The sequence below is a fragment of the Protopterus annectens genome, chromosome 8.part0, assembly GCF_019279795.1.
Source record: "Protopterus annectens isolate FY-2018-M chromosome 8.part0, PAN1.0, whole genome shotgun sequence".
In the NCBI taxonomy this organism is placed as follows: Eukaryota; Metazoa; Chordata; order Ceratodontiformes; family Protopteridae; genus Protopterus; species Protopterus annectens.
In genome coordinates this window covers 655,426,471-655,440,933 of record NC_056741.1, presented here as the reverse complement: position 1 = coordinate 655,440,933, position 14,463 = coordinate 655,426,471, and the positions used below count along the sequence as shown (strand labels likewise).

The window sequence follows — 14,463 nt, the reverse complement described above, 5'->3', positions numbered from 1 at the left end:
GAACCAAGCAATCCACCTACCAACATTCTTCCCCAGCCCACAGAACAGGGGGGAAAGACTACTGCATACCTTGGATGTGCACAGGCAATTGCGCTACTACCTGGACAGAACCAAGAACAATAGAAAAACTGACCAGCTTCTGGTAGCATATGCGACAGGAATGGAAGGAAAAGCAATTTCAAAACAGACAATCTCAAAATGGATAGGAAATTGCATTAGATTTTGTTACTCTTTTCATGGAAAGACAACTCCAGAGAACATCAGACCTCACTCCACAAGGGCTACAGCCACTACTACAGCTTTCTTACGAGGAGTGGCTACCAAAGACATTTTAGAGGCTACTACTTGGAGCTCCGTGCATACATTTGCCAAGCATTATAATCTACCTTTATACTCCAGATCCCGAGCAGGTTTTGCCACTGCTGTTTTGCAAGGGATCTTAACTTCACCATAATCTTCTTAGTGCCTCCTCCCCCAGTTTGGCTATGGTATTCTACCCATATGTTAGGACTGCAGATGCATCCTTGAAGGACATAGTACAGTTTTGTACCTACCATAAATGTAGATGTCCGAGAGGTATGCATCTGCAGTCAGATTACCCACCCTCCTTCCCTCTGTGGTACTCCTAGGGTATTTGCCCACCTTGTAGCTGGCTGGGGGAATCTGTTATGGTGTATTTGTTTGTATATATGTATATACATGTTATTTTGTTTGCTCTCTACTGTTTGGAATCATTTGCATTTATCCAAATTTAGCCTTCCTAGAGGGCACCTGGCATCTGGGGCAAGAAACACTGAGGAAAATGGCGTCGGCTGATGCCTTTATACCCAATTGACAGCAGCTATGACGTCGGGTGAAGTGCGACATCAGCCGAGGCCAGACCCAGACTTTGGAATCCGGCCGACCGAAGGGCTGCCCGAGGCAGGACAACCCATATGTTAGGACTGCAGATGCATACCTCTCGGACATCTACATTTATGGTAGGTACAAAACTGTACTTTCTTTATTTCTTGTGAAGTGTAAGGGACAACCTGTGTCAAAGCAGACAATTTCCAAATGGTTGTCTCAGGCTATTACTTTTTGTTATTCCCACCACAACAATTCCAGGCAGGGCCTTGGCATCATTAGTGGCTGTTTGGAAAAGGTTGGACTATAGAAATATTCTAAAAGGAGCAACTTGGTCCTCTGTGCATATTTTTGCAAAGCACTACAAACTGGATTTCTTTTCCAGGTCTAGGTCAGGCTCTGCTAGGACCATTCTCCAGGGACTCCTGGACCCTTCCTCTTCCACCTCCCAGTTATTTTAAACCATGGTAATCTAACCATGTAACATATTCTTCAGCAGTGATCAGTATGAATAACCTAGTCAAGTTCTGTAAGTAAGCTTAGCATAACAGTAGATGTTCCAGTGATCACTGCTGCACTAACATTGCCTCCCTCTGTCCCTCTTTTTATGCCAGGGTGTGGACTTGTAGTTTATTCTTTTCCTACAAATGTCGTCGCAGAGCTTGGCCTCACTCTGCTAGTTGGCATGAAAGCTTTGAAGGACATGATGCCCAAATCTGTCTTTTAGTCAGCTCAGCTTGAGATGACTAATGGTTTGGGTGTGTGGAAGGTGCCCTGAAGCTTTGAAAACTGGCTGACTGTTACAACAGCCTTTATCTTGCATAGGATGTATCCTGTGCAGGATATAACCCATATAGCTTAGGTGACTGCAGCACTGATCATTCGAAAATCTACTGCTATGATAAGTTTGCTTACACAGCTGTACTTTCCCAAGTGTCTTAACCTAATTTCCCCTTGTCAGTATGAATACCACTTTTGGTCTTCCCTAAAAAAAAGGTAATTTGCCTAGTGGAAGTAACCTGGTCAAAATATAAATAAAATAAATAAATCTTGTCAATGGATCCATAGTGATATAGGAAGGCTTGTTTCACCGAGTAATACATATTAAGAGACAGTCTTATTAAACATTTCTTTTGTGGTACCTTTATACTCCTTCCCTCCCTTTTAAGAAAGGCAAATTCTTCACCTTTCTGTCTTCACAGTTTCCTTCTCCTTTCTTGTTGTTCAGTCATAGATTGTTTAATGTCTGTAACTGCCTGTTACATTTGGAATTCAATTGTTAATTTTTTTGGTATAGGCTTCTACCTGATCAGAAGCTGAACTGGAGATACCTGTATAAATGGTGATGGAGAATTGTAATATTCAGAGGTGGATAAATAACAAGTCACTGTAATGGGAATTTTCACGTTTCTTAATGCAGATTTTTTAAGCAGTTTGTCCAGTATGCTCAACCTGTCCACTGATTTAACAGTATCTAGAACATGATGTGGTCATATATTGAAATTCATTTTTTTTTTATCAATTGTATGAATTTCTTGACTGGAAAACTGTGGCTTATTGTCAATGACTGCTTCCTCTGGTTCCTTCTATCCCACAAAAATGTATTTAAGGACAATTATTAAAGATTGGCTTTTTGTATGTGTAGGTTGTACAGCTGCAGGAAACATAAAATATCAATAATAAATACATATAAAACATGCAAGCTTTTAGTGCTGAAACAAGTCTCTGCTAGCTTTAATTTAGGCTGAAGGCAAAATTTCATGAGGTATGAGTTCTTTACCTTTCTAGTTCCCGTGTAACTTAACAGACTTCACAGTTTCTGATCATGTGTTGTTTTATTTGCTTTGTCATATTAGGCAACTATGAAACATCAAAATCCCCTTTTTATATTAGTTTGAGCTAAATATGATTAATGAATTCTACGAAGTATATTTTCTCATAGTTGTTTTAGAATTATCAGTCTGAATCCTATAAACAGTAAAACTTACAATGCTGACACTTTATTTCTGTACAGAAAGTAAGTGGTTATTGAAGCTTGCTTTGGTTTTTATATGGCCATCCTGATGTAATGACATGACATAGCATTTGTAAGCATTCTGATTACAAGTTTTGAGCATTTGTCGTTTCTGTGAAGAGGCTGTCAATTGAGAAACAACCCATAATACTTATAGGTCTGTTTCTCAAAAAAATATTTGATCTGATGTTGTCCTTTTCATTCTTCCTCACGAATGGGTCAAGAATCCAATCCTCTGATCTATCACAGCTACACAGACAGTATAAGACTTTGGATCCAAGCCTCAAGTTCCTCCATCTACCCATAATTTATTTATTTATTTGCTTTTGTTGACCGGGAAAGTCCACTGGGCTGAAATGAGCCCATTTTCAGTGGAGGCCCGGGGAGAAAAGCTCCATAACTGATTACAAGATAATAGAAAAAGCTCTATAACAGAATACAAGGTAACAGAAATATGTTAAACAAGAGTATCTAATATATAGCTAGGTTACAAAATGTGTATAAGCATGAGAGTAAATTGGAATATTGTACAATCTGATGGCTGTTAGTTAAGGTATGAACATTGACTCATGGCAGGGTATCAATATATAGAGAGTTTACAGATAATACAGGTAAGCATACACATATACAAAAATATAATGCATTTTAAACAAAGGGACTATTCAGAGTACCTTATATAGAATGCGTAAACAAGAGTAGGTAACTTGGGTAATTTTTGTATGCCAACTGAGTCAAAATTCGGTATACATAGATTTCCAAGGGTGACATATCAAGACAGGAGAAAGAGGTGAATGATGGGTTTGAGGGGGTCAGTCAGGAATCAGGTTATTGAGGAGTTGGAGATGGTACATGGGCAGAGCCACTGAGAAGAGAGATATTGATGTCAAGACTTTTTGAATAAGGGGGCACTATTTATGGTCCGGAGATGAGATGGAAGAGCGTTCCACAGTTTGGCTACAGTGAAAGAGTAGAGATACTGACCTGCAGGGAGTTTTGGTCTATTTACTTGGATGAGAGATTGATTTTCAGATCTGAGATGCCGGCTTGGTTGATAGAGAGTTAAAAGTGAGGTGAGCACTGGGCATTCTAGAGGTTTGTATATAAGTTTGTGTGTTGCAGATAGTTGTATATATGTGAGGCGTTGTGGTAGTTCAAGCCAGTTCAATGATTGTAAAGAGTGGCAGTGATGGGAAGAATATTTTGCACCGGTGACAAACTAAGCAATTTTGTTGTAACAGGTGTCCATCTTATTTTTTAAGCAGGACTAGATGTTTGTGAGAATGGGGGCACCATAGAGGAGAGAGGGTAGGAGTAAGGTATGGGCGAGTTTTTGTCTCAATTAGTAGTTTAAAAAGTGTTTATGTCTGTAAAGGGTACCAAGTTTTTAGTGTATTTTTTTAATATTATTGTGGATGTGTTGGTTGAAAGTTATCATCCACAGTAACACCAAGTAACTCGGTATGGGGTACTATCTCTGTGGGGGTTTAGTTTGAGGAGTAGATGATAAAGTTTGATTTGGTGAGAGTAGTGTTTTTTTTTTTTTTTGGTGTAAAGATCAAGAGTTTGGTTTTGTTGGAGTTAAAGGCAAGGTGGTTATTGGTCATGTAATGGAGAAAGCATTTTGGGTCAAGGTCAGAAGTTCAGTTTCTGAGGTTCCAGAGCAGATAATAGTAGAATCATTTGCGTATTATACTACAGATCCATGAGTGATAGCAGAATGAAAGCTGTTAATGAAAAGACTGAAAAGAAGGGGTCCTAGGATAGATCCTTGGGGAACTCCAGTGGCAGTAGTGAGAAAAGGTAAGAGGGAGTTTAGCCATTTGGTAGATTGTTGTCTGTTTGTGAGATAGTTTGTAAACCAGTCAAGAGTGGAAATGGACATACCTAGGTGTGAGAGCTTGGAAAGGAGGAGAGAATGGGAGATAGTGTCAACGGCCTTTGAGAGGTTGAGGAATAGTGCTGAGACGAGTTTACCATCATTATGATTGAGGTTGACAGTGTTCAAAAATGATAGGAGAGTAGTTATGGTATTGTGACCAGGTCGTAAGCCATGCTGAGTGGTGGGTAGCAGTTGGTTTTGTAGTAGAAAGTTCATAAGTTGAGTTTGAATGCATTTTTCCATTATTTTAGAGATGGGGGATAGTATGGCAGTAGGGCAGAAATTTGAGATTTCTGTGTTGTTGCCACCTTTATGTAAGGGTAAGATGTAGGCTTTTTTCCAGATGGAGGGTACACAGCATTCTTGAATATATCTGTTTATGAGAGTACTGATGGGGTAGCTCTTAGATTTGGCTGACATTTGTAGGTATTCAGGGGTGAGTTATCTGGGGCAGTACTACCAAGTTTGAGTTTTAGTAAGAGCTTAGGTATAGCGGAAGTAGGAATAGGAGAGATAGTAAATGGCTGATGAGAAGAGTTTGTTGATGACGGATGAGTTACTGGGTTGTTGTTATGAGTAGTTTTTAGGAAAGGAGGCAGATAGTTTGGATGTAGTCTCTATGAAGTAGGAATTGAAAAGTGAAGCAAGTTCGGATGGAGTTTTATCAGGATTCGGGCAGGGGTTGCTTTTGGTGCCAGGGTTTAGTAGAGTAGGTTCCAGAATCTTTTGGGGTTATTGTTATAGTCATTTTGGAGATGAAGGTAGTTGAAAGAGCTGGAGTTCCCTGGGTTTTTTTCTTTTCTGCCATTTATTCCATATTCTATCTCTTGTAGTCATGAGTTGTTTGGTTTCTCTAGAAAGCCAGATTGCATAATTTGTTTTTATTCTCTTGTTTCGAAGGGGAGCCATCTTATTAAGGATTCTTAGGAATGTTGAATTGAATAATTCAACAGCTTCATCCAAGGGTAGGGATTTCAGAGTACTCCAGTTAATTCTACTCAGTGTTTCATTGAAATCTGTTAGGTTAAAATTAGCTAGCTTTCTGGTAGGTTTATACTGCTTATGGTTTAAGGCTGAAGTGATGTTGCGTGTTATGTAAGCAGGCTGATGGTCACTAATATTACAGGGGAGAGTTCCTGCTGAAGAACCTTTGCTAGGGTCAGAAACTAAAATCCAGTCAAGGATGAAGCCATTGTTATTGTTATTACTTGGTCAGGTTATGCTAGTGATGAGCTGAGTGTAGATATAGATGTTGATGGATGCATTAGGAGAGGTAGTCAAGTGATCTAGCCAATTGATGTTAACATTGCCTAAAATTATTGTTTCGTTATGGATATTGTTTGAGGTCCACGCTAAGATTTCTTCTTGTATATGGATATTATTACCAGGTGGGATATATAGGGCAATCAAGCAGATACTTTTGAATTCATTAATTTTTAAATAAGCTATGCTCTATCCCATCCCCAAGTCCTCAGATCTCATTTGCTGCCATAGCTGCAAAATGGAAAGATCCAGTCTAAAGAGTAAGAGTAACTTTTTTTGAATCTTTTCTCAGTTAATTCTACTTCTACGTATTTCTTCACATTATTACCTTTAAACTTAATTCTCCTCCCTCATCTATTCACAGATGTTAGGGCTTGTCTCTAATTACTGCTGTCTGTTCCTATTGTAGTACCACTCATGGTATTGTCTTGCTCTCTATTTCCCATTTACATATTTCGCCTATGGGTTTTAAGGAGTGCACTTCTTGCGGGCATAAAATTCGTAACTCCGATGCCCACAAGAAGTGCATATTCTGTATAGGAGTGACCCACCTGGATACCCCATGAGCTGTGTGCACTATCTTTAATCCTATGGCCCTCTTTGACTGCAAAAACAAGCTGATCCTGAAAGGATTCATTACACCTGGGGCTCAAACCCCCCCCCAAAACCAGCTTAATTGGTCTCAGAGCCAAGAAAGAGACACCATCCAAAATCTGCAAAGACTTCCTCAGAGACATCTGAAAAGCTTCAAAAGGTCTTGGATCACACTCCCATCAGGTCTAAAGCCTCTCAGGCAACCCTCAGATCTGACTGGCTCAGCCCCTACTATCAGGTCTCCTCTTCCAGCCACCTTTGTCTCAGATCCCAGGCTATCAGATCCGATGAGTAGACAAAGTATGCCAGAATTTGTACTAAAACCTGTCTCTATGGCATTACCCTCCAAGTTATTTCAAATGCCGACCAAGCACTCTAGGCCAGAGTTTACAACTTCATCTAGGTCTTCAAGGAGCTTGTCTGAGGCTGACATGGACAGGATAATGCAGAGATTCCTTAGTGCTCAAATCTAGATGGGGGTCCTGCCAGCTCCATCCCCTCCCAGATCCATGAGCACACCTGCCCAACCACTACTGTCTGCTTCCCTGATCAGACCTGTGGTTTTGGAGTCCCAGGATCCTAGATTTCCATGAGGCTCTGCATCGGATCCAAGGAAGCTCCCTTCCTTAACTCCGGTAACCCTGACTAGCCCTGCTCTGACACCTTTGGATTAGGGTGGGTCTCTGATCCAAGGGGTCAACATTGGGTCCTACTTTGTCAGATCCTTCTGTTCTTCTATGTGACTCGGCTCTCGACAGCTCAGGCCCTCTTCTCTCCAGAGGGCTCAGATCCAGGGTTTGCCCCAACATTCCTTCTTTGGCTGCTTTAACTTCAAGGAAGGGGGAAGAGGGTCCACCAGTTCCATCAGCATTTCAGATTGTAGAAAGGGCTTTCTCTCTCTGCATAGAGAGCCATCCTCTGATCCTCTCCCTCACCCCTCATCGGGTCTGAGCTTTGAGCCCATCATTACTGCTCCTCAGGGTCAGCCTGCACAGGGAAGCCTCCATACATGTTCCCCAGAGGGAATCCCCCTTTCTTCCAACACCTCTGCCAAGCACCCCATGGAAGAGGTACCTCAGAAGAGAACATGCAAGAGGAGGCACATAGACTCCCCTATGGAGTCTTCTTTGGAGGACATTGATTTTGATGAAGAAGAAGGATCCCCCAATTGCCACCTGACAATGTCTCCTTTGCGGACATCCTGGAAATCCTCAAGCAGAAAGGTGGCTGGTCCTCCCAAAATCCTTCTTCTGAGGAATTGGTGTTCCTGGAAGCTTTTTGGGCTGGCTCATCTACATCTTGGGTGACCCCCCACCTGCGGATGAACTTATTGAACTTGTTTCCTGCTTGGCTTGGAAGGAACCGGACGCTATCAAGCCAATCCCCAAGTGCCTGGATAAATTCGTAGTTCCCCTGTCAGACCAACCGCACTGGAGCAAGGGAGTCCCAGTTGATGCCATAGTAGTGGTGTAAGCCACTAAGAAGGAATTAGCAGAACAAAGCTCCTCTGTCCATCCACTGAACAGGGAGTCCAGAGCGATGGACAGGTTTGGAAAGTGCATGTACGTCTCAGCCACTTTCGCACTGAGGTCATTAAATTACCTGGCACATATTACTCACTTACAGAGAAATTTGATGAAGGAGCTTTCAAACTCTCTCTCTGAGTCCATGTCTGCTGAGGACCTCAAGAATGTTTCTCCTAAGTGGCTACTCTCTCATCCATTGCCAATTCATTGATGAGGCTAATTTCCCATACAGAGGATGGTATCTCACGAGCAACCGGTTCAGGCTTAGCCTTTAGAAGACATGTCTGGATGTGGGTGTGTGACTTTGCAGAACCCTTCAAGATGTCTTTTGTTAATGCCCCCTTCGATGGCTCCTCCTTGTTTGGGTCATCTGTAAAAGATACACTCACCTGCAGCGAGTAGGAGGGAAAGACCTTGTCTGCCATTGGAATCCAGTTCTCTATCCCTCAATGTACATTCTCCAGGAACCAGAGAGGTGGTAAGAGACCTTTTAAGGACTCACACCTGGATACTTCCTCCAGAGGCAGAGGAGGAGGCTTTAATGGCAGACGCCAGAAGCAGAGGGGGCCCACAAAACCAGGACTCGAGAGATTCCTTCTCTGATGAGCCCTATAAGCACTCCTGAAGTGTTGCCCATTTGTCTACCTCTGGAAGCAGTTGGGGGTTACCTTTTCTTGCACCTAGAAGCCTGGTCACCCTTGGCAGACCCCTGTCTTGCAGGTTGACAGTGGACCACATTGTAGACAGATACATAGATGTATTGTGGTGCCTCCTGGAATATTTTTTGCCAGTCATGTACGTTCACCCTTCAAACATACCATGCCAGTAATGGGTTCAAGTTGTCAGTTATGCTGGCCCACAGTTCCCTGAAAGGATCAGATATGGCAGCAGGAGACAGAAAAACTATGGCTTCCATTTCCTCAACTTAAACTTTTACATCACTGAACTAGCTGTATGCTTCTATTAGGCCATGACAATGCATTTATTTTTAGATAGCTTGCTTCAGATGGAACTAGTAGCCCTTTAAAACAGTATCTGGAAAAAAACTGCCTCCTCCGCCCTTTAGAGATTATGAAGTCAGTCTTCAACTCACAATCACATTTTACCTCCAGTTGTACCACTGTGCTATGTTGAGTAGGGTGCCATAATATGCTTTCACTTTAGAAGTCATTAGAGCATACAGTGAAGGGAGCATGCAGATATTGCTGCTGTCCCCATCTATTCCGTGGATGGAATAAAGCTTGTGACATACAGAGGACCTGATGGACAAGTGCTATCAGTTATCCACATCTTAAATGTGTTTAGGTCTGGCATGTTATCTTTCATGGTCAGAATGAGTATATCATTATCCTCATGCTTTATAGTGTTTTAACATTTGCACTCCTGGGGTCTCAAGCTCAGAAGTTCAGAAGTCATTTATGGTATAATCTAGGTGGTATCTTTTACCTCAGGCAGTCACTCACATCGCCCACTGATATAGTACCTTTGCAGATAGTAGATTTAAGCAGACATGCACTTGCAGATTCTACTTATTGACAAGGAGGCTTCATTGTATTCTACAGCTAATACTTAATTTTCTGTCAACCAGTCTCCACTTCCAATGCTGAAGCAGTCAGACCATAGCAGTGAGTCATATGCATCAGTTCCTCTATTTCACTTTCAGTCATGGTCACCACCCATCCTTAGCATTTGTCAGTCGGTTTGAGAACTATAACATTAATGCTTCGCATTTGAGAAATTATTGTGCTATACAACTGGTCTGTTCCTAGGGCCAGTTGACATTAACGTTCCACACTGCTGTGCTCCTGTGCCATCAGGATAATTGCAACCTACAAGATATTATGCTCTCAGCTATTGCAAGTCAACAGCAGCAGCAATGCATCAAGTCACTAGCTGTCAGTTAGTAGCAATTAACAACATTTTTCACACATCTTTCATTTTGTTTAAAAAAAGATTTACACCTCTCAAAGATATGTAAAATACATCTTCTCACACTTTTTATCATACAGAGATTGCAGGATGTGCATTGCCTGTTGAAATACTGCTGCTCCCTTTATGGTCACAAGTGTAGACTCCATTATTTGGATGTACATACACCAATAAGCACGTTCACAACAAGTTGCACTTGACCAGTGTGCGCTGTTAATGTCCTTGTTCTGTCTTCAAATGGTTCACACTGAGCCCAACCTGAGATTAAAAGTCATCCAGCCATTCCACATCACCCTTTAGAAGCTTACTTAAGGGAACTACCACAGCTGATGATAATTTTTGATTAAACTTGGACAGATATTGTACAGTTGTTATGAATAGCATTAAAATGCTACTTCATGTGTTTTTGCATAATAAAGTTTGCCTTCTCTTCATCAGTGGTAAATTTAAGCTGTTCTGAGCAAAAAGTATGGCCTTTGTGTTTGGAGTGGTTATACAGATAGTCTGCCTGTTTCAGCTTTAAGCTTTTCTATCTCAGTTTGTCTAGTAGTTTATTAGACATTGATCATGTTCCATTTTTGTTATATTACAGACCTAACTATCATCACTGATGTTCACATTACAATCTAGTCCTTCAATAGTATTAACTATAGCGCTTTGAAAATCTTCTGGTCCTGATGAAATTGCATATGACAATCTGTATCCATATCTGCATAGAAATGTAGCTTAATTCCCATAACCTTTGGCTTTCGTCAGCCACAGAGAAATGTTTTGCACAGGACTTTGTTGTTACTTCCTTGTCTGTTGCTGAAGTTGCTAGTGTTCAGTCTGATCCCCATATTTAAATAGTGAGGATATACATGCATATCTTTAAATTGTCTTGACAGTTGTTGACATGGTATTTAGTCCCGCACTACATTCAGTTTGTTTCCCTACAACTTCCAATAGGTTCCATGTGCTTTAATTCTTCTTTTAGTCCTGGATCTGAGTGCAACAGGAACTGTCTTTGGAGCATGAATTACATGTGTTGTTTCATATGAAGTCTTAGTATAATAACCATTTTCCAGACAACTTAATTATTCAAACAAATCAGAATATTTCCTTTTCCAAAATATAAGAAGGCTGATTCTGACTTCAGATGATTACATATTCTTAACCTTATGTTTCTGCACCCCCAGCAAATAGTAAGCATATACTAGAACACATACTCTAAGTTATACAAATTGAAATGACAGATTACCAAATGTAATTTATTGAGAAATATTAGCTGTATAAAAATAGTGCTAATAAAAAAGCAAACCCTGACTATAAACCTAAAATTAAACAATACTACAATGTAACTTAAAACATAAATTGATCACAACATTTTTTCAATCCTAAATTTCTAATTTAAACCTTAAATTTACAAATTAATCCAATAATAAAATACATTAGTATAGATTCCCTTTTATCAACTTCAGTGAGACCTTTTGAAGGAAAAAATGAAACACTTGATCATCTTTGTGCTTTCACTGACTTTATTTACACTTATTAATGCTTGTTCACCATTCAGCCATTTATTCCTTAAAAAATAGAAGTACTTAAATTTATAAATGTAACAGTTCAGGTACTTTCAAAAATTCAGTTAAGTTAGTCAGTCAGTATCAGCTTTTCATATAGCAGCTATCATTACAAAGTACCACTGCTTATAAAATGTACCACGCCACAGACACTTATCTACTATAACCCATTCTATAATCAAAAATTATCCTTTCTGCAAACTTAACTCATCTATGCAAGCTATAAATTCAGAGTTCCATGAATTTTTGAGGTATATTGTTCAGCTATTTCAATCATTACTGAAAACGTAGCTCAAAACATAAAAAAATGATCCTAAAGAATATAGTGTATTTCATAGTGCAAATCATGTAAAGGAGTCAGAGGTGAGGCAGTATTTACTGAGGAACATCTAAATTAACCCTTATTTGGGAGGCAATATCCCTATGATGAAATTAGGGAATCTCTCCTCATTAATTTGCCTTTACGAGCCCAAATCTTTAATATTGCCTGAAATTTACAGCCCCCCCCAAAAAAAAAAATTGAATGCTGTGAAAACCATTCTGACTTTGTTATTGAACAGCACAAAATGTTGGACCAGTAACATAAACTTAGAGTGGGTCAGTTCTGTTTTATCTCGTATACCTTCCATGCTGCATGTACTAAATCAGGAGATGACTTTTCTAGTTAGGGTTGATAAGACCTCGGGAAAGGCACACTACACTGTTTTTTTATCAAATATAGAAAAGTGTGTATTGTAGATTACTGACTTCAATAGCTGCATGGTTGTGAAAATAAAAAGGAAAACTACAAACTTTGTCTTACCTGGATGTGATACCCTTACATTCATCAGGCTGCGACAGTATGCTCACTAGTAGTGTCATAAACAGACATATTGCTGAAGATAAAGTCCCAGAGATATGGAAAGAAATGTGTTCCATCCTCATACATAAAGGTGGCACCTATGCTAACCCCAAAAACTTTAGGTCAGTAGTTCTTCTCAATCTACTGCTCAGAACATTATAAAGAATTGTCCATCACCAACTGTCTATCTGCATAGATAAATCAGTCCCCACATCCTTGTAAATGCAGTGGTCCAAAGCCACAGTCCATCCCCCCAAGATCGACAGGCTGGCAGGGATCACTCACTCCCATCCTCCATGCCTACTTCTCCAGTTTCTGGGTCTGCTAATTGAAACCAAATCTTCTGGGTCACTATCAGAACTGGTATAACTAGAGACAGATTTTTTTGTGGTATCAGAAATAAATCAGTGGAAGACTGATAAGAGAAGCAGATCTGGCAAGGGGAGAAGCCACTGATATGTACTCTATACAGTGTGAGCAAATTAACACTCACCTCAAAAGTATAAATGAATACATGGCAGGAAAGATGGCACCCAACAATAAACAATCAGGAAGAAACATCCAGTGCAAGAAATGTAGCTTCAGAAATGAGAAACTATGCTGTAAATCTTTTAATATGATTGTGTATGTTTTACAGATTTCATGTCCATTTTCCAAGAGTTTGTAAAAGGTGACATAAAAATAATGTCCCTCATGAAGCTGCAAATGTTGTAGAAACAAATGGGCCTAACAAAGAAGAAACATTTACTGAAATGCATGCAGTGAGCATAAACAGTGCTAATGTAAACTGCAGTGGTGATAATATGAATGACATTCAAGTTACTAGCATAGAAAAATTAATCACCAGACAGAAACACTGATGGTTAAAGACATGTATGTAACATTAGCATTAGATACAGAGGTTCAAAGCAGCACCCTTTTCGAATTGACACTGATATTTTTCAATGTTACATGACAACTGTTCATTTCTCTGTGTTGACGTCTGTCTTATTCTGGGGCAGATTAAAGTATATGAGTTACCTTTGGCTAGATTGTGTGTACAAATCTGCCTGCATAATGGTCATCCATGGGATGCTGTTACCCAGTCTCTTCCACATGCCTTGAGTCTCTGTGATGCAAACTTCATCTGAGTATAAGGGGAGCCACCAAGAGATATGTAAGTTGTGGGTTCGATGGAATGGGATAGTGGACAGAATGGGCATCTCCAAAAAATGGCTTGACGGTGGACTGGCATGAAGACAAAAAAAAAGGCATTATGGAAAAAATGTAATCTGTCTCTATAGAAATTACCAAACATGCAGTCTTGTGCTGTTAATTTTAAGTTCAATCACTTATTCATATTTTGATTCTTGGACTTCTTGATTTCTTCTAAAGAATAAATGCCTGATATGTAATAACTTTCTCATTCACTCACAGTATGCTTTCAGTTTACATTTAAGAGCTGAATCTTTCCTCTGTCTTCCTCTGTAACACTTTCATTATCACAATGCCAGTGAAGGCAGAAAGCTCCCTCATGGCTTCCTGAATGACAGCCCCCTCCAGACAACTCTCACCCCAACACTGGGTAGAAACAGAAGTCAGATGGAGACCAACAGCACAGATCTATTGTAATGGTAGGTACATAACTTTCATTTTGTGTGAATGAACTGGCTGTATCCAGTTGGGGTATACGTACTGATTTCCAGGCACAGGGGAAAAAAGCACCTAGAAAAAAAGCACTTCATGGGTAGACTACACATGAGTTGTCATAAAGTGAAAATACATGCTTCATAGCAGAGTAGCCTGCAGACTGTATCTGGATTGCCTCACAGATGTACTGAAATACCTTTTGTTTTCCTTCATTGTATTGCAGGTAATCAGTGATGCCCGTCGCAAATCAGATGTGGAATGGTTTCAGACTTACTATCCAGAAGTGACACAGACAGTTCGTATAACTGCTTCAGAAGAGATAAGAAAGCAAAGAGGATGGGTCTTCACTCCAGGTAATTCTTTGAAGGATGCTATTTCCATCA

General features: G+C 40.1%; 1 protein-coding gene across 2 annotated transcripts in view; it reads left to right on the top strand.

Moving 5' to 3' along the window:
- Positions 1–14,463, top strand: part of PMVK (phosphomevalonate kinase) — a 269,053-nt gene that overhangs the window by 213,747 nt on the left and 40,843 nt on the right. For both annotated transcript variants that reach the window (XM_044080131.1, XM_044080130.1), the window contains exon 4: positions 14,304–14,433. In XM_044080131.1, coding sequence (XP_043936066.1) covers positions 14,304–14,433 — 130 coding nt within the window. The remainder of the gene's footprint in view (positions 1–14,303; positions 14,434–14,463) is intronic.